We start from the raw sequence: 19517 nt of genomic DNA on the forward strand, positions 1-19517 counted from the left end.
GCCCCAGTTCTGTATACATAAATAAATAAATCTTTTTTTTAAAAAAAGCATGTCATGATTGGATGTTACATGGATATGAGTTTGTCAGTTGATCCAGCCGCTATTCAGTTCCCCATTAGTCTGACACCTGCTCATTTTAGTATCTGTCAGTGATCACTGTCTAGACATCTTCATTCATTATAGGTTGGTGTTGCATCGTGGTAATTTTCTAATTCTATTATCTCTTATGCATTTGTTAGTTGAAAATCTTTTGTAAGAACTTTCTTCATCAACCATTTGATGACTTAGTAACTTAGCATGCATAAGAGACAGAACAAATGTTCTCTTTATTACTGATTTCCAGGATAACAACTTAGTATCCTAGCAACCACAAAAGATGATTAATGAATTAACTTCTTTTTTGTGGTATCACTATAAATCCTTACACTTTTATGTGTTTGATGGGTTTCATCCCACTGTGGTTGTTATTCTCACTGAAACTCATATTTTCTCACCTTTGCCACTAGAGTCTCTTCAGTTTACCCCTAAGTTTAGTTAAAGCCACAAAATCTCTAACAATTTCCTTGCTTCCTAGCACAGAAGTTTTAGCAAACCCATCTCACCTATTCCTTTAAGTTAAGAATCAGTTATTACTACCATGTGGAGTTTTTATCTTTTTAAGAGAAAATAGCATTTGGATATCACAATATAAGTGCTCATAGCATCTGGCAGTCATTGACTCCAAAACCTTCAGTGGACCAAAGTAAGACCTTTGTGACTTTTAGAGCTACAAAAACAATGGGCGTGTATATTATTTCTATTTTAACAATGATTAAGTAATTGTAGATTGTTGCCATATAAATAATGTAGATATTTATTATGTTAGTAGATGTACAGTATAAAATCATTATAACATGGCTTATATACTAGTTTCCTATTTAGGATGGTTACTAATTCACTGTTACAAATTTTCCTATGACAAATATTGCTGCACTGAGCATCATGAATGTACTTATTTGTATAAATATTCTGTAAGCACTTGAACGTGGTATTGCTGCCTGAAAAATATGAATCCAAAGAACTTAATCAATTTTATTTTTTTTTAGATTTATTTATTTATGCTTACAAGTAGTGGGGTACAGGCCAGAGATGTGAGGGGTGAAAGGATTCATCAGAGACCGAGTGGGGAGCAGAGCAGGCAGACTGACTGAAGCATACTGCTTGAGGGGAACAGTGGAGGAGACAGGAGAGGTCTGCCACACCATGTGGGTCACTTCCCGGCCTGGGATCTAACTCGTGCTGCTGTGGCTACAGATAGCTTCATAGTGCTGTGCTTTAGCCTCTTATGCCACTAGGGAAGCCCCAGGACTTAATCAACTTTAAATCTCAATAATGTCTTTGAGAATATATTTAATGATTGAGATTTAAATATTGATAATATCTACTTTACTTATCTCTGCACTTGCAGGCCTAAACCCTAAGCCTGGTATGTAGCACAACTTTTATATTTATGTCTTAACCTGTATTTAACACTTCCAGGCCCAGGTAGTAGATGTAAAAACTAAAAAGTCTAGGCGAATGCCTCTGCAACAATTCAAATGGATCCTAAGAAAAGCTCTGATTTTGGTCCATGGAGAATGACAGACACTAAAAAAATGTCAAAGTCTAAGCCACAGTATGAAATCCAGTTCAACTGAGCCTAGCCTGGAACAGCTAACTCCCAGTTCATTCACAGATATACAAGTAAGAATAAATGCTAACTATTTTAAGCCACATTGAATTTGAGATGATTTATTTTACTTCATTATTACTTTGTTCTTGGGTAGAATGACTCAACATCATAAAGATATCAATTCTGCTTAATATATCCCAATAAAATATAAAGAGAATAGTTATTATTAGCTAAATAAGATTGTCTATAACTGAAATTGTAGATGATACTAAAATGAAAGGGGAGAGAGAACAGTATATTAAGGTTCTTGTCTTGCTCAGGAGCAGACATAGATTGGATAGGTTTATATATTGGTCTATGGCCATACCACCCTGAATGCACCCAATCTTGTCTGATAAGTTTACATATTGATCAAAAACATGCATAAATATGACTCTTAGTAATTTTCAAAATAGCCTAAAAATTTTTTTATTCAACCAACTAATAAATAAGGGGTGGGGGAAATTTGGTAAGTGATATAATTGGGAATGGCTGAATAAGGACCTCTAAAATGTCACTCATAAAATCAGTAAGACCACACTGACAAAAAAAAAGTCAGAATCAAGTTTTTCCAGAATTCCAAATATTAACCAAAGGCATACAACTGTCCAAAGAGTATTAAAGGAAAATGTCAGAATCTTAGTAGGAGCAGCATGTTTTGTACTCTTTACACTGACTCTCTCCCCAGTTCTACACTAGTTGAAAAACTACAATTCCATCATCACAGTGAAAGCCAGCAGCTCCATAACTATGAAAGCCACCAGATTCAGTGTCATAGGAGAACACTGAATGGATTTGGAGTTCATTAAAGTATCAATCTCAGTTAATTGTCATTATTTGAGCTGCATGGAAGTTCCTTGGCTTTTATTTTTACCTGACTCCAATTTCACACAATGCTAACATCCTTTTCCCTGGGGACATTTGTTAAACATGATTATAGGCAATTATTTAGCATTACAACCGCCTGAAACAGGGATAACAAATGAGGGGGAGGGGTGAGCGGAAAGGAAACTGACCAAACATAGTGAAAAGAAAAAGCTGGTGAATGAGACATTCATAGAGGTCTTCTAGGGATATGCACCTTGCCATGAAAGACCTGAGAAAGTCAGAGGTCTGACCTCTGGCTATCCTTTAGTCTCTCAGCAAGCAGGTTTTTTTTTTCCTTTATACACACACACACATGCACATACACACACACATGCACATATGTATGTGTATATATATATATAAAACATGAAACATTTTTATGTGTGTGTGTGTAAAACATCAAAGCATACATTGTTCATTTTTGAACAATGTATGCTTTCTCCTCTCAGGTGTAGTCCTGGTAAAATTCCCACCAATGGTTCACCCATGCACCATCACATGGTCCCTTGTTCTCATCCCTTCCCTGTTTTATCCTCTGCCTCCCCCTCCCTTGCAGAATGTCTCTGATTTATAGTTGCCTGACAATTTTATTTATTTATTATTGTTAATCCTGATCCCTTATTTGGTTTCTCTACAATCCTCCTATAAGTGAAACCATTTGATATTTTTCTTTTCCTTCTGGCTTATTCCTGAGGATAATCTCTTCCAGCTCCATCCATGTTGCTGTGAATGGCATGAGCTTATCTTTTTTGATTGCTGAATAGTATTCTATCACACACATGGGTGTGTATATATGCACACACATGCAGACTTATATATACATACACACACATATACATACACATGTGTACACACACACACACATACCGCATCTTCTTGATCCAGTCATCTCTTTTTGGCCATTTGGGTTGTTTCCATATCTTATCTATTGTAAATAAATGTAGGGGTGCAGGTAGCAAGCAGAGTTTTAAACTGAGTCCCTGAAAGGTAAAAGATGGCCCCAATTCATACATAGAACTCCTTAGTAAAAACTGGGGAAATAACTGGTTCTAACATCTAAGCAAATCTGTGAGTAATCATTAATGTATGGGTTTATCTGAACACAGATTTCAGTAGCTGTATGTCAGAAAGTGCAGACTTTATGGAATTAATTTTTAAAAGTTATTAAAAAACAATTGAAATAACAAAAAGAAAGAAAAAGCAATGAATTCAACACAATAATAATAAACCCTAGAGAAAGACAAATCTGATTTCCAGAATTGATATGTCCAGATTTCAGCAAATATTAATAGACAGAGAAATAAAAGTATGGCCTCTAAATATCAGAGTCAATGAAATTGTAAATGAGGAAGTTAAGATGTATACATTACCAGACAAAAACTTTAAGTCAGCTATTTCAGATGTGTTCACAGAACAAAGGAAAGTATAGCTAGAAAACTGCTGTTCCTAAATAACCAATATGGCAGAAAATAAAACACAAGGGAAACTAAGAAATACCTTAAGATAAATGAAAACAAAAGCACAGATACTAATAGTAGGGGTGCAGCAAAAGCATTGGTAAGAGGGAAACATATCACTCTAAATGCATACATTAAAAGAGAGAAAGATCTCAAAGCAATAGCCTAACTTAAACTTTAAAGAACTAGGAAAAGAAAGTCAAACTATGCTGAAATTTAGCAAAAGAAAGGAAATCATTGCTAGAGATGAATAAAATAAAGACAGAAAAATAGAGGAAGTCAGTGAACCCCAAAGTGGTTCTTTTTATATATGTACAAAATTGACAAATCTTCTTAGATAAAGAGAGAGAGAAGACACAAATTCTACATTCAGAAATGGTATCACTAATTTTATAGAAATATAAAGGATTATAAGAGAACTATGAATGATTGTAATACCACATGTTGAACAACCTAGATGAAACAAATTCTTTTATATAATAGAATATATTTACATTTGATATAAGAGTAAGGAGATTGAATGAAGAATCAAAAACCTTCCAATAAAGAAATCTGTGAAACATTACTGAAGGAGATTAAAGAAGGCTCAAATAAAAGCTATATCATGTTCATGGGTTGGGACATTTCACATTGTTAAAATAACAATAGCAAGTCCAAGACTATCTACAGATTTCAATACTCATCCAAAACCCAATGGCATCCCCACCCCCCCCACCCCCAGATATTTGAAAAATCCATCTTAAAATTTACACTGTACTTCAAAGAAACTTAAATAGCCAAAGCAATCTTGAAAGAGAAGAATAAAATCAGAAGTCTCACATTTCCTGATTTCAAAACTTACTACAAGAACCATAGTTAGCTAAAACAGCAAGGTAGTGCCATAAGAATGGACATAAAGATAAATGGAATTGGATAGAGAGTTCAGAAATAAATCTTTGTTTACATGCTCAATTAATATTCAACAAGGGTGTCGATATCATTCCATAGGGAAAAGACAATCTTTTCAACAACTGGTGCTAGGATAATTGGATATAGACATTTAAAAGTATGAAGCTGGAACTTTCCTTTATAGCATGTACAAAAATTAACTCAGAGTGAGTCAAAGATTGGGCCCTCCCTCATGGTGCAATGGGTTAAAGCAGAGCACTATGAGCTAGCTGTAGCCACTGCAGCTAGTTCGATCCCCCGCAAGGAAGGTGACCCACATGGCATGGCAGACCTTTCTTGTCTCACCCGCTGCTCCCCTCAGCAGTGTACTTCATCAATCTGTCTGTTCTGCTCCCCACTCTGTCTCTGGTGAAGCCTCTCACTGCCCCTGCACCTCTGGCCTGTATCCCAGTTCTGTATGCATAAATAAATAAATCTTTAAAAAATGGATCAAATATCTAAACATAAGAACTGAAACGAGAAAACTCTTACAAGAAAATAGAGGGCAAGCTTTATATTTTGTGAGGATTTCTTGAAAATGACACCATTAGCAAAGGCAACTAAAGATAAAATAGTTAAGTTGAACATCTTCAAGGTTATAAGCTTTTATGTATCAGAGAATTTATCAACAAAAGCAACCAGTGTAATGGGAGACATATTTGCAAACCATAAATTACTTATAGGAGATTTATATTTACAATATGTAAAGAACTACTATAACTCAACAACACCAACAAAAACAACCAAAAAAGAAAAACCTTTAAAATGGGCAAAGGACTTGAACAGATACCTATCCAAAGAAGATACTAGAAGGAGACAAGGTGGAGAAGAGGATGGGGAGGTGGGTATGGCTGAATAATTTTGTGAATGTATTTAATTCCACTGAATTTTACACCAAAAAAAATGTTAAAATGGTAAGTTCGAAAAAAATTAAAAGCAAATAAAAACAAGATATTTTCTACCTCTTTCTACTAAACTATCATAAAAGAAATCACCAATCCTCATATCATGAGTTTTATAGTCCAATAAAGTTTGTGTATATTAATTACAAGCACACAGGCCATTTCAAAATAATTTTCAAGAAATTATGCACATATACCAGCGAATGTGTTGTGCCCACACATTGTCAATTTCAGGGTTACTGTGCCCAGTTTCCTATATGAATGGTACCCTCTAGAAAACATTAAGAATGGTGCCCTCTGGAGTTGTGCAACAGGACATCCTTGAGTATGTAAGATGGCTTAGAAGGTCATAGATGGCTTAGAAGGTCATAGATTAAATACACTGAAATAATCAATAGATTAAATATAAGAAGGGAGTCAGAAGGGAAAGGGGAGTAGGAATGGAGGAGGAAGGAGACCATGAAATAAAACAAAGTAAGATTAAAAAGAGAGAGAGATGGTGATGGGAAACCCGCGGGGATTACAATTGAGATGGAAAAAAAAATGTACAAAATGATGTAAAAATAAACTGTTATAAAATAAAAAAAGAGAGAGAGAAAGAGAGAGAGCCATTGTACAAAAGATGGAGTGTGTCCTGAATGAAGAAATAGGATCCACTTAACTCAGGTCTCTAGGAGGGTGGGCTGGGGGGAGGACCTTAAAGAGGAACTAGTTAGCCAACAACTTTATGAATCCTGCTAAGAAATGTAAATTTTTATCCTGAAATCTATGGGAATCCTGAAGTGTCTGAAATAGGAAAAATCTGCATGAGAATGTGGATGAGTGTCAGAGGCTGGGCAGCCCCTCAAAGCACTTCATGCGCACAGCGGTGTTAACATGGCCAAAGATGCTCTCCATCAGGGATCCATGTCTAACTCCATAGGCATGGGTGCCCACAGAGGTCCAGCACACCTGCCCATCACCCTTGTCTTATCCTCAGGCACCCACCCAGAGGCTGGTTAAAAGTGCTAGCATGGGGCCCGCCCTGGGCGCAGCGGGTTAAAGCACAGCACTGAGAAGCTAAAGCCACTTCAGCGTGAATTCGATCCCAGCCCCGGAGGTGACCCCTTGGAGCAGACCTCTCCTGACCCGCCCACTGCTCCCCTCAGCAGTGTACTTCGTCAGTCAGCCTGTTCTGCTCCCCACTCTGTCTCTGGTGAATTCTTTCACTGCCCCTAAACCTCTGACCTGTACCCCAGTTCTGTATATATAAATAAATAAATCTTTTTTAAAAAAAAAAGTGCTAGGTTGACTCCAGCATAGCCATGGTTAGCACCACCTTGCAGACCTCCTTGGACATCAATGACTGTGGGTTCTAGATTGTTGACTATGTACCTGTGGCCTTGGGGCATTCAGTCAAAACCTACATGCTGATAGATACACAGTTATTAACAGAGATTATTAATTCCACAATAACACAGTTATTAATTCCAGAGATTAACACAGGAATTTTCCTCCTTTGGCTTTTCCTAAATCCTCACATTGTAGATATTTATAAGCTCTGGGATTCTTAGGACTTAATTCCACCTTCCTGGTCAAAATACTTGGCCAAGACTTGATCATCTTGGAGGCCCTTCTCATACCAACACTAGAGGACCTGTGAGGAATTTTTTCCAACTGTGCTGAATACTTCATGGTTCTAATGAGACTGATGTAATGAGTGAAAAGTACACAAGTTTTGGAGTCAGGTTTGGGTTAGAATCCTACTGCCTGCAAACTAATGTCCTTTCATTTCTTTATCTATAAAAATTGGAGGTTAAAACAGTTCCATCTCACTGAGACGGAAAAATGCACAAAAACATGTAAAAATAAACTATTACAAGGCCCTCCCTGGTGGCGCAGCGGGTTAAAGCACAGCACTAAGAAGCTTAAGCCACTTCCGCAAGAGTTCAATCTCCGCCTGCCCCAGAGGAGATCCACATGGCTAGGCAGCTCTCTCCTAACCGGCCCACTGCTCCCCTCAGCAGTGTACTTTGTCGATCTGCCTGTTCTGCTCCCAGCTCTGTCTCTGGTGAATCCTCTCACCCTCCGTATCTCTGGCCTGTACCCCAGTTCTATATTCATAAATAATAAATAAATCTTTAAAAAAAACTATTATAAAATTTTTTTAAAAAGAATATAGATATAAGTACCAAATAATGGGGAAAAAAAAAGTTCCATCTCACAAGCAAAGAAAATACAGGAGGACCTGGCATTTGGAAAGCACTCCACGAGAGTTCCTCCCCAGCCACCTTCCTTTCCATTTAGATGTTTCATGAACATTTTCACACCAGTTTTCCACAAATTGTCATAATCAAATTGGCCCTTTTTTAGAATTTAAGAATGAGCTTGGGTATAACATCATATGTAGGATACAGTTCGTAGAAAAATCTAAATTGTTCATTAGAGACTGTTAATAAACAAGTGGGCTTATGTATTTTATTTATTTGCATTGGAATTTTGATAGAGGTGGGTAGGGAGAAGTACAACATCAACATGTTTTAAGACATCACTTTCTAAGAGTAACCTTCTCCCAGAGACTTGAGATGAACATAGATCATGATTTTTTTTAAATAATTCCATTTCTCCTTTATTGATCCCCTTCATCAAGCACACATGGAGTTTTTGCCCCTCCTGTTCAGACAGATCAGATTGTGGGTCAGCTCTGAAATGAGATAAAGTTGCTGCTACAAAGCAGTGCTCATGAGATACAAGGACTTGGGAAGGAAAGAAAGCACAGGATCCTCTTAGCACACCTGATCGGATGAACTGCCTTTCTTTTGTAAGGTTACTTTAAGTCAGTGGATACTAGGTCTTGGTTCCTGAAGTCACAAGGAATTAATGAATCAATTTTGATTAAGAAATTTTCTTAAAATGTATTATCTAACAAAAGGGAAGATGTGATAAAATAGGAAACAGGCACACTCATGCCTAGCTGATTGCAATTAAAACAAATTTTTTGAAAAGCAATTTTGTGCTTAAGTCTCAACCTGTCTTTTGAGGTGGGGCCTAAGTAGGAAAATAGATAAGTGCAAAAGTGTTATTTTATAATAGTATAAAGTAATACTGGAAGCAGCATAGTAATTTGAGAACCATTATGTGTACTAGGATGTACTTAGTAGATCGATGGAGCTGTTTACAGGAGTCTGTCAAAACCAGAGCAGATTACAATCTCATTAAAATTATGTATTTTTCTAAAGAAGTAAAATATGGAATCTTTATAATTCAAAAGGTCTGACAGGAAATACAAAATTTTGGTAACAGTGAGCTCTAGTGTCAGGATTTTGAGTCCCTTTTCTTTCTTTTCACTTCATATCATTTTCAAGTCCGTCATCAAGACTACCGTGTATAACGTTTATCAGCTAATAATGATAATGTATTATAAGATAGTAAACAGAGCTGCACAATGGGATCTTTTTGGTAGGAGGTGACTGACTGGGATCATGTATATAAAAATTACAATAAGGTTGTAGAAGTCCCAAAAACAAAGAGACTAGATGGTAGGGAACCTGTTTCATTTTATATTCTCAGCTGGCTTGCTGGTTCCTCCTCAGGATTTAAGCCTGGAGAACAGGAAAGGATTTACTTTTCCCATGGGCATAGAAATCTTGGTGCTGGTGCTATACTTATCCTCATTCTTACTGTCATGATGATTACTTACAAAGTGAATGAACGTTTAAAGTAGCTAGCATTCATAAGGTACTTCCTAGGCACAGGCACTGATTTGGTAGGTTTTTTACATCTATAGTCCACCTTTCTCAGGCTTTCAAGAGCTCTTATTCAAAGAAGCTATTGTCTCCTTTCTCCTCTCCCCACCCCCCTTTCTCCTACCCACACAGAGAGGGCCTTTTGGGGAAAGGACTGATCTGGGTGAAAGAAATAACCAGCAGACTGGGCCACCCTTTATATAAACAAATCCTCCTCCCTGCCGGAAGAGTTGACTAGAGAAGCATCTAGGTGGGCAGGATGGGTAGGTTCAGCAAGGAGGGCACCATGGATCCCACAGACATGCCTGTGATGTGGCTTATTTTCTTTACAAGCTTCAGGCATATTTGCTGACGTCAGCAGCCCGTCAAAGTTTAAAATAATAATAGTGAAAAGAAAAACAGTCCCTTTCTGCCAGGCAGGCCTGTTCTGCCAACTTCTCTGTTCGCCTTTGAGTTAATAAACGTCCAAGAATCACCTCCCCTACCAGCCTGGGGGCGGGGGGGGGGGGGGAAGCATAATAATTTGAAAACCACCAGGTCAGCCCATCGCCAGCATAAACCATTCAAACAAGCAGCGTTTGTCACACTCTAATGAGGATTTTAGCTCTGCCTCAAAAGGAAAGCTATCATTAGGCTTTGTATTTATGGGATAAAATGACTGTGGGGACTGGTGGGTTTCCTTTGGTCCCTTTCTCATTTTAATCATGCCCAAGACCAGATAGATAGATGTTTTCTTTATCGGACAAAGCTAAAGGAACCATAATTAGCTTAGTAATGTCTTTTGAAAACATCAATTAAGAAAACAGCTTTTAAATTCCCATTGTATTTAAAAATCTGAAACAGCCACACATGTTGTAACAGCTGAGGGTGGGAGGGGGGGAGTGTTACTAGGTCTGAGGAGACAACCTACAGGGCTTGAGGGGGTTAAATGGGCAGGACCCCAATGGCAAGAGGAGGACCGAATCTCTCCAAGGGAAGAAACAGCTCTATAAAGTATGACCTCTTATCTTCACATGTAGTGTTAAAGCTGGAGCCAGCCCCTCTAGTTAGGCTGATACCAGGCTGCTACACCACTCACACACCCCGTTGTTAACACCTCAGGACAGATTAAATTCTCAGAAGTATTGAACTCCAGAGGGAACACCGCCAGCAGACTCCTTCCACAAAGGTAGCAACTAGCTACAACTGATAAGTTTTAATTGAAATAGCTGGAACAATTACAATGAGTCCCCACCAGGGCTGTCACTTGCAGGGAGAGAGAGAGCTGTGAACACGCTAGTATTTCCTGGCATATGCAAAGGTGAAAGCCAGACTAGAGTGATTCAAGTCAAGTCCTTAGCTCACTTTCATACGTTTTATCAATGGCTACGTGCTGTTCTTAATCAAATTGTTCACTCAGGGTATACTATTAGATAATTTGGTTGTAGTTTTTCTTTGGGGGCCTTATCTAATGAACTATGATATTTACACTCTCTCAGTGGAGGCTTGGACAAGTAATTATTCTCTAAACAAAAAAAATGGAGTTAGACTTAGGTGTGGGTAAAGTCTGTTGAGGTCATGGTTAGTTTTAATCATATAGTTCAGTTCAAAAGCTCAAGACGAGCAAAGATCTTGTTTTCAAGTCTTAGTTTCAAACAGAGGGCTCATTAAACAGCAAATTTAGTTGTACTTGAGTTCTGAAACTTCCCCTTTACTTACTTCTGATGAAAGTGGATGAAATGGCAATATGAATGAAAGGACAGCACACATACCTTTGCAGGGTCAAATCCCAAAGAGCTCAGATTAAATGTTAACCAGTGATTATGTCTGCCAGGATTCTCTATCTCAAAAGTATTATGTTTGGCTTTTGTAATAATAAATGATTATTTGGGGGAGGGGGGGTCCCATTTTAGCATACACAGTATTTGGTAGGATATGCAAGGTTAGCCATACCAATTCGGCTGTTGAAAAAAAATAAAAGTCAGTTTAACAGATGGGTAATTCCCGAATCTGCAGAAATGTAAACAGCCTGATTTTTGGTGCCTATGGGTTTTATCAATGGTGTAAGTAAGGCTGAAACTAACATGAGTGCGTCCTCTTTGGCTAGTTTTAACATGTTCACAGTCACAATTAACATTCAAGGAATTTCCTTTTCATCCAAGTGTTTCTTTTAAAAGCAATTTATGCTACAAACTAAAGTTCTAGCTGCCATCAGTCCTTCCCAAACAAAAAAAGTGGTGAAATCTCCATAATACTTTCATTTCTGTCTTTGAAAATGGGCTCGGACCACGTCAACTTCCCTGGAGCATTTGTTTTCCACTGGGTGAGGAGCGGGGATGGGGAGGAGAGGGGTAGTCTCACCTCCTCCCTCCTTTCTTCCCCTAAAAAGGCTCGGATTGGAGACCAGCCTTCTAAATCCCGCACTCTCAGGCACGCTCAACCCGCTCATCCCGAGCCAGAGGAGCACCGCTGAGGGGCAGGTGTCCTGAACTCTCCCAAGACCCAGACAGAGAGCTGCTGTCCCAAGCAGTCCCGGGCTGACCCTCAGCCCGGTTTCCAGTACCTGAGACGCCCAGGCCCTTGTTTACCACAAGGAAGGGAAAAGCGTTGGGTTCCCTCTCCCTCCCTGCTCCTCCTACACCAGTGATTCGCACACGGGCACTGAGTCCGAGTCCTGGCTGTGCATAGAACTCAGCCCGGTGTCCGAGTCCTCGTCGTTCCCTGGACAGCTTTTGGCCAATCCACGGGCCTGATCCACCCACACGTCGGCGCAAGCCTCAAGTCCGGGTTCCGGAGGAGGCCCGCCAGAGCCCAGAGCCCGGTCGGGCGCTACAGTGAGTTCCAGCGTGTGCAAAGTCTGGAGCAGGCCCTGCAGCTCCCGCTCCTTGCTGTCCCACTGCTGCTGGCTGTAATCCAAGTCCGACTTCACGGCCTCCAAATCCGTGTTAAGCCGGAGCCCGATGTAGAGGCTGGTGCTCAGTTGCGTCCTGACCTGCTCCTGCTCCAGCAGCAGCTCGCCCTCCAGGTGGCCTTCTGCCTCCGCCGGCTCCTCCCTCGCCGCGAGTTCCTCCTGGCGCCGCTGCATCCACCTCTGGTTCAGTTCTTCCTGAATCTCGGCTGAAAGGCGCTCCAGCAACTCCTCTTGTTGGGCCCGCTGCTCCTGCAACCGCAGCAGGTCGTCGCAGCGCCGGGCCAGTTCCTCCAGCTTGGCCGCCTGAGCCTCGCCGTCCAAAGGCGCAGCCGCCGCCGCCGCCGCCGCCGTCGCCTCTGGCTCCTCTCCCGGACTCGGCTCATCGGCCTCAAGGCCCGCGCCCACCAAGTAAGTGTCCTGCACGTAGTTGACTCCATGTCGCCGCATGCGGTCCAAGTGCACCTTGGCCTCATAGCGATCGATCTCGCGGTCCAGTTCCCGCAGCCGCTGCACCTGCTGACGGATGGTATGATCCTGAGACAGCACCAAGTGCACCAGCGTCTCCATACGCTCCATAGATGCGCTCTCAGTGGCCCGCGGCGACGACGAGCAGGACGAGGTGGTGGACGACGAAGTGGAAGAACAGGGTGACGACGGCGGCTGCTGGCGCCGCCGGTTGAGCTTAGCGAGCTTGCGGAAAGCCTTGCGCACCACCCGCCGCTGCTTCTCCTGGGTCATGGTCACATTGGGCCTGGCCTGGACCCCCCGGGTCAAGCAAGGGCGCTCTCGACTGAGCACAACTCGCGCCTCAGCGCTGCGCGGGCCGGCGTTGGGCAGTGACGCCTCGCTGCGCACGAGCACGAAGCGGACATTCTCTTGCTCGTCGCCCCAGGCAGCCCAGAGGCGCAAGATGCGCGTCTTGTTGGGCAGGATGCGCTCAAAGCCACGCCACTTCTCCACGATGCAATAGCACTGCGGGGGCCCGCACAGCATGCCCTGAGTCAGCGCCTCGTCGTCGTCCTCGTCGTCTTCGTCCAGGGGTTCCAGCAGGTCCCCTGCACCTGGCAAGTCGCCTGCCGCCCCCCGCCGCCGGCCCCGCCGCTGCTTCCTTCGTCGCCGGCAGCCGTCCTCCAACAACACCCTCACCACGTCGGAGCAAGTGGTGCGGCGGGAGAGGCCCGACACCAGCTTCTCTTCCTGGCAGATCCACACGGATATCTTCTTTTCGGAAGGATCCATAGCGCGACCAGGGCTCGGGTGACGGGCGAGTTTCGCTGGGACGGCAGGGGCAGCGTGGCAGACCGGCAACTCTGGGGAGGGGAAGGAACCGGGAGCCTTGTCTCGGCGACAGTGGCTCGCTCCCCCGCCGCGCTCCAAAGGCCAGCGCTGGCAGAGGCGCTGGAGCCGGCGGGAGACGATTGGGCCGTGCGGGGCCGGGACGGCGAGCGCTTGAGTGCAGCGCGCCCGGACTGGTGCTGCACCTCGCGGGCTCTGAGCTAGGATCCCCGGGTCGCGGGGTTTTGCTCCTCCCCACGTGGCTCCTCCCCCTCCCACCCCTGCTCCCGGCGGCGGCGCGGCCGGAGCGTGAGAGGCGCGGCGCTCAGAAACGCCTCTCGCAGCCCAGCAGTGCCCAGAGCGCCCAGTCGGCTCCTATTCGCGCAGCGGGTACCCGGCGTCTCGGCCCCTTCCGCCTGCTCTCGGCGGGCTTGCGCGCAGTTCAGAGCGCGCGGGAACCCCTCCGCTCAGTGCCTGGAGGCCACGTTTAGGCGAAGAGATCAACTCGTGTCTTATGGGAAATCTGACTCCTCTCCTTGCATTCAGGGCTGACTGGAGTTTTCTGACAGGACTTTCTCCCTTTCCTCAGCGCCTCCAGACTGGGTTCCTGGCCCTGCAAGGCAGCGTACATTCTCTTGCTCGTTGAGAATGTACTGCTTGGTGCAGTCAAGGAGACCGAGACACCCAGTGGTCTCTAACCTTTACCACATTGCTGGACTACCAGCTGGGCATTGTAAGGCTTTAGCAGAAAGCCTTCCAGTTATCTTTTCCTGAAGTAATATTTGCATATTTAAGGAGAGCAGGATGGGGCGGTGTGTTCTTAGAGCAAGTGGCTATAGAATAGTCCAGGTTACTTGAGTATTTTCACAGGATGACCGTCTCCCCACCACCACCCTATTCCTTTGGGATCATGGTTATAACTCCCCATATCACTTCAACTTCCCCCATCCTTCTTGGCAGGAGGACTCCTCATTCTAGTGGGAGTTCACCCCAGATCCAAGTCTCAAGATCTTTTTCCATGTCTCTCCTTCGTAAAGGGAAACCTAGTCATTATCATGGCAGTTTCTGGGATTTGCCAGTATACAGATGTAGTCAAGCGATAAGAACCACGTTTCACAGCTCAAAAATGCCAAGCCCAAAAAACAAATGGATTTTTTTTTCATTCTCTGATGCCCATGAGGATGAGCTCTGTGCACAAGACTTGTCTTCAGCGTGTCCCTGTGGGTAGGGGTTGACCAGGTCACTCCCTTACATCAAGACTTTGGTTCCCCACTACCACTCGAATAAAGCGCTTTTATTCATCCACTCTGTAAATATTTATTGAGTATCTACTATGCTTCAGTTACTTTGCTAGGGCAATCTTATGAACAAATTGCTGTCTTGGCTTTCTAGGAGCTAACAGTCTAGTGGAGTGCAGAGCTAGGGAAGTCAAGGAAGGCTTCCTGGGAGAGGTGGCATTTTAGACAAGATTGGAATCAACTTTTGAGTCAGTCATAGGACAATAAAAATGGAGGGAGAGGGCAGGCCTCATTCCAGGTAGAAGGAACTACATATGTAAAGTCAAGGAGTCAGGAGAGAACAGCAATTACAATGGTGATAAGGCAGTTTAGTGAGAGGAAAGTCTAAGAATGAGGTTAGACAGGTGAGCAGGAGCTGCAGGAGGAGCATTTAATTCCTTGCCTCAGTGTTTGGACCTATCCAAAAGGCAATGTGTGGCTTACTAGCTCTATGCCCCTAGGAAACACATCCTATCTCTCTAAGCCTGTGTTTTTATCTGTGAATGGTGATAGTAGAACTACCTGGCTAGTAGGACTGTCGTGAGGGTTAAGTGCTTGGACCTGCTATATCCACAATGGAAGTTTTATTGGAGGGTAGGAAACTGGGGTTGGGGTGGGGGAGGGATACTGCTATGTAAAAATTGCCACAAAATTAATGTATTACAAGAATGCCCATTTATTAGTACACAGCTCTGGAGGTGAGGTATCTAACGTGGCGTGGCTAGGGTCTTGGCTCAGGGTCTTGGCTCAGGGACTTGGCTCAGGGTCTCCCAAGGCCAAAGACAAGATGTTAGCTGAGTTGAATTCTCAACTGGAGGCTCTGGGGGAAAAAATCCACTCAGGTTGTTGGCAGAATCCAACTCCTAGTTGTAGGACTGAGACACCTGTTCCCTTTGCTGTTAACTGTCACTTTCAGCTCCTGGCAGCCTCTGTTAAAACCATTTCACATGACCCCCTCCTATAATCTGCCGTATCCCAACTCCTTCCTGACATACTCAGATATTCTTTTCTCCTTCCCCTCTCACACATGATTGCTAGAACTTTGTTATCAGCTGCCATTTCTACTAGATTGCACAAAGGTAGAAGTCTATTGCACAAGATAGAAGGCTATTGCAGAACAGGCAGATCAACGAAGTACATTGCTGAGGGGAGCAGCGGGTGGGTCAGGAGAGGTCTGTGGCGCCATGTGAATCACCTCTGGGGCGGGGTTCGAACTCATGCTGAAGTGGCTTTAGCTTCTTAGTGCTGTGCTTTAACCCGCTGTACCACAAGGGAGGGCCCTTATATTTTTTATATTTTACTCCTGCTAACTAAGATGCCTCTTAAATAACTGGAAAACTCCTACTCATCCTTAAAAACCTACTCAAAGATCTCCTGATCTGGGACTCCTCCTCTAAGATTTGGTTTCTTGTCATTTTCTGTCTCTGTTAATAAAGAGACTACATTGTGTTCTTTTAAATGTGGCTTTCAGAAATTTAAAAATATCTGTGGCTATATTTTCATTTAACAGGTGGCAAGGTGGCAGGGCAGATTGCTCAAGTCTCTCCCAGTATGAAGTTATCCTAAAGATCCTAAACAAACAAATGTCTGCCTGGGTTTATCTCCAGAGCAAGCCACTCCATGCTTTTCCAGGATTTGTAGTTTGAATGTTTCTTTTGTTTTATGAAAGCAGAGAAACTTCTTGCAACAACCCCAGCTACTTCCCTTAGCAGCCTTAGAAGAAGCTCATTCCTGATTACCACCCTGCAAATATTTCAGATTTGATCAAAAATATAAATGATTGTTTTTCAGGTAGGCCATCAGTGCCCTCACTCATCTGTCAGCCATTATCCCTAATGGGGTACAGAGCTCCAGGCAGTGTGCTCTGAATCAGCAAAATACATGGGCTTCATAATAGGAAAAGGATATACAAAAATAACGCTTTTGACCTGGGCATTCATACTCAGGACATAAATACATCAAAGGCCAATGAACATGACTACCTTAAAATTTGAAACTTCTGGTTGAGAACATAATACATGGGGATTCTATAAATAATGTTAAAATGTCAGTAATAACCTGAGGGAAAATATTTACAGCATGGATATCACAGATAAGGATTCAGAATTTAGGGGAAACTCCCAAAATTTAGTTTAAATTTTATTTTCAGCACTACAGAAAATAGATAATGGGTCAATTATAAGTGTACCACAAAAGAGGAAACATAAATGGTCAAGAAAATGAAATAATGCCCAACTGCACCAAAAATCAGGGAAAAATAAATCTCAGTGAAATGAGATATCTCTTTTTTACAAACAGATTGGCAACATGTGTTTTAAATTGATAACAAGAGGGGAAATTTCCTCTCATATATCCCTGGTATAAATCAGTGTATCTATTTTAGAAGAAGTACGATATTATCTACTAAAAATGGAAACATTGTGCCATGCATTCACCATCATGGTATCTACCCCAGAGAAACACACGTGTATCCGAGGAAGCAGGTCCAGGGTGTGCACTGGACTATTTTTGTTTTAGCAAAATAATGGTCAATCATAGTTCAGTAAGGGAATAATAGAATAGCCTGGGGAATAACTATAATTTGGAAGTCTTTGCAGCAGTTAAAGGTAGCAAAGTAAATGTATATGTATAGCCAATAACAAGTCTTTAAGATGCATTGTTCAGTGCAAAAGGTAAGTTTCACAATAATTTGTGTGATGGAGTCTCATTTATAGTTTTTAAATACATGCACAAAACACAAACATCTACAGGTATAGAGGTATATCTGCATGTACACACAGAGCAAAGTGTCAGAGGCTAGTCACCAAAGCTATGAATACCTCCCGGAAGAATGAGACACTTGCAGAGAGGCAAGGCCCAAGTGGAATTTAACTTCACGTACAGCTATTTTATAGAAGAATTTCATCACCTACTGCCTAATTATAAGATTATAGTACATGATTTAAAAAGCAGAAGGACTTGAGTTGGGGTCACTAATTTCTTCTCTCCCTTAGAACTTTTCTTTACCTCTCATGTCTCCTTTCTGTGGGCACAGCTCTTCTTCACCTCGTGTGTCTCCTTTCTGTGGGCACAGCTCTACAATAAACAGCATCTGTTCCCTCTACTCTGAAGGAACTTACAGAACCCATACTCTTTGCCCGAAGGATGTAGAGGTGTGCTATATGGGCTGAGGGGTCTCACTGAGTACCAGGAACCCTATGTAAAGTATACGTTTCACCATCCGTATTTTCTTTCTTTCCAGGAAAGCTTTTAGGAAGACACACTTCTCACAGAGTGGCGCATTTGCTAAATGCACTCATTGGATTCCAAGGGTGGCATGTCATTTGACTCTGGGGTTTTTCAATCATTTGTCTTCCTAACACCTATAAGAACTAAGACATTGCTCTATCACCCATGAGAAACTGAGTCCCAGAGAAAGGGATTGGCCAGTGTCTCAGCTCTCAATGCTCTGGGGAAGCTGGTATTTTGTCTGAATCTCTACCTGTCCAATCTGTCAGTCACGGTTCCCAGCAGTGATAGAACACCCAAAACAGGAACTTCCACCCTTAATTACATTGAGCTGTGCACAAGTGTGACTGGACCTTACTGCCTGAATCGTTTCCTTTTAATAATTAACCACAGAAAATAATCCAGCAAATTGTGTTTACGGAAACAGCTAGTTCCTTTCAAAAGCATGGGGGGGAGTCTGGGAACTGTCACACATGTTCCAAAGGAATCCAGACCGAGCTCCTACCTAGGGTGGAGATGTTGGGTGGTTATCCTCAAGCTGGTGGTTTCTTAGAGCAAGGTCAAGGGGTTGTCACCTGCCTAGAATTCCCTGTGGTGTTTATTAAAATGCAATTACCTGGGTCCCACTCTAGACCTAGTGAATCAGTCTCTGGAGACAGGCTCACAATATACACTTAAAGCAGTTTCTGGAGATTCTGAAACACATTGAAAGTTGACCCAAACTGTATTAGAAGGAAAGAACCAGAGACAAGAAAGTCTTTCAACCATCTTGTCCCCAGAGATGATAAAGATACATAAGTAACAGAAACCCAAGAGGATGGTGAAAACGAGAAGCCCCTGGGAAGATGAAAAGGGGAGAGACCAGAGTAGGAGCAGCTGCTCATTCATTTTCCCTGGATTCTTGTATCTTCAGTAGAAGCCTAGACTATACAGCGATAACATCGAAATGTGTGGGGAAGACAGTGTAATGTAGCAATGACATTAATCATCTGAAAGATATTTAGCATTTACAGTCAGAAAGAAGCCTCTGGAACAAGAAAACCATCATCTCTTCAATGACATCACCATTGAAGACTATGTCAAAAGGGGTTTTGTTTGATTAATTTTCATTATCTGTTGTCACCCAATTAATGAAAGATGATACTATTAATGAGTGTGTGAACGAGACAGTGTCTTCGTTGCCACATCTGAAACATTCCCCAGCTTTTTCAGGGTAGAATAGCCCTGACCCAAAGTCAAAAGTGTGGCCTTTCTTCATTGTAGAGAGATACAAACTCTT

At 42.4% G+C, this 19517-nt stretch overlaps 1 protein-coding gene across 1 annotated transcript; it reads right to left on the bottom strand.

Annotated features, from left to right (window-relative positions):
- Nucleotides 1–10454: 10454 nt before the first annotated feature.
- RASSF10 (Ras association (RalGDS/AF-6) domain family (N-terminal) member 10) lies at nt 10455–13967 on the bottom strand. The gene has a single exon (XM_012725094.1). It carries the CDS (start codon nt 13695–13697, stop codon nt 12183–12185), a length of 1515 nt encoding a protein of 504 aa, XP_012580548.1. The 5' UTR covers nt 13698–13967; the 3' UTR covers nt 10455–12182.
- Nucleotides 13968–19517: the final 5550 nt, after the last annotated feature.

The sequence above is a fragment of the Condylura cristata genome, unplaced genomic scaffold (assembly GCF_000260355.1).
Source record: "Condylura cristata isolate star-nosed mole 26May11 unplaced genomic scaffold, ConCri1.0 scaffold00015, whole genome shotgun sequence".
Lineage (NCBI taxonomy): Eukaryota > Metazoa > Chordata > Mammalia > Eulipotyphla > Talpidae > Condylura > Condylura cristata.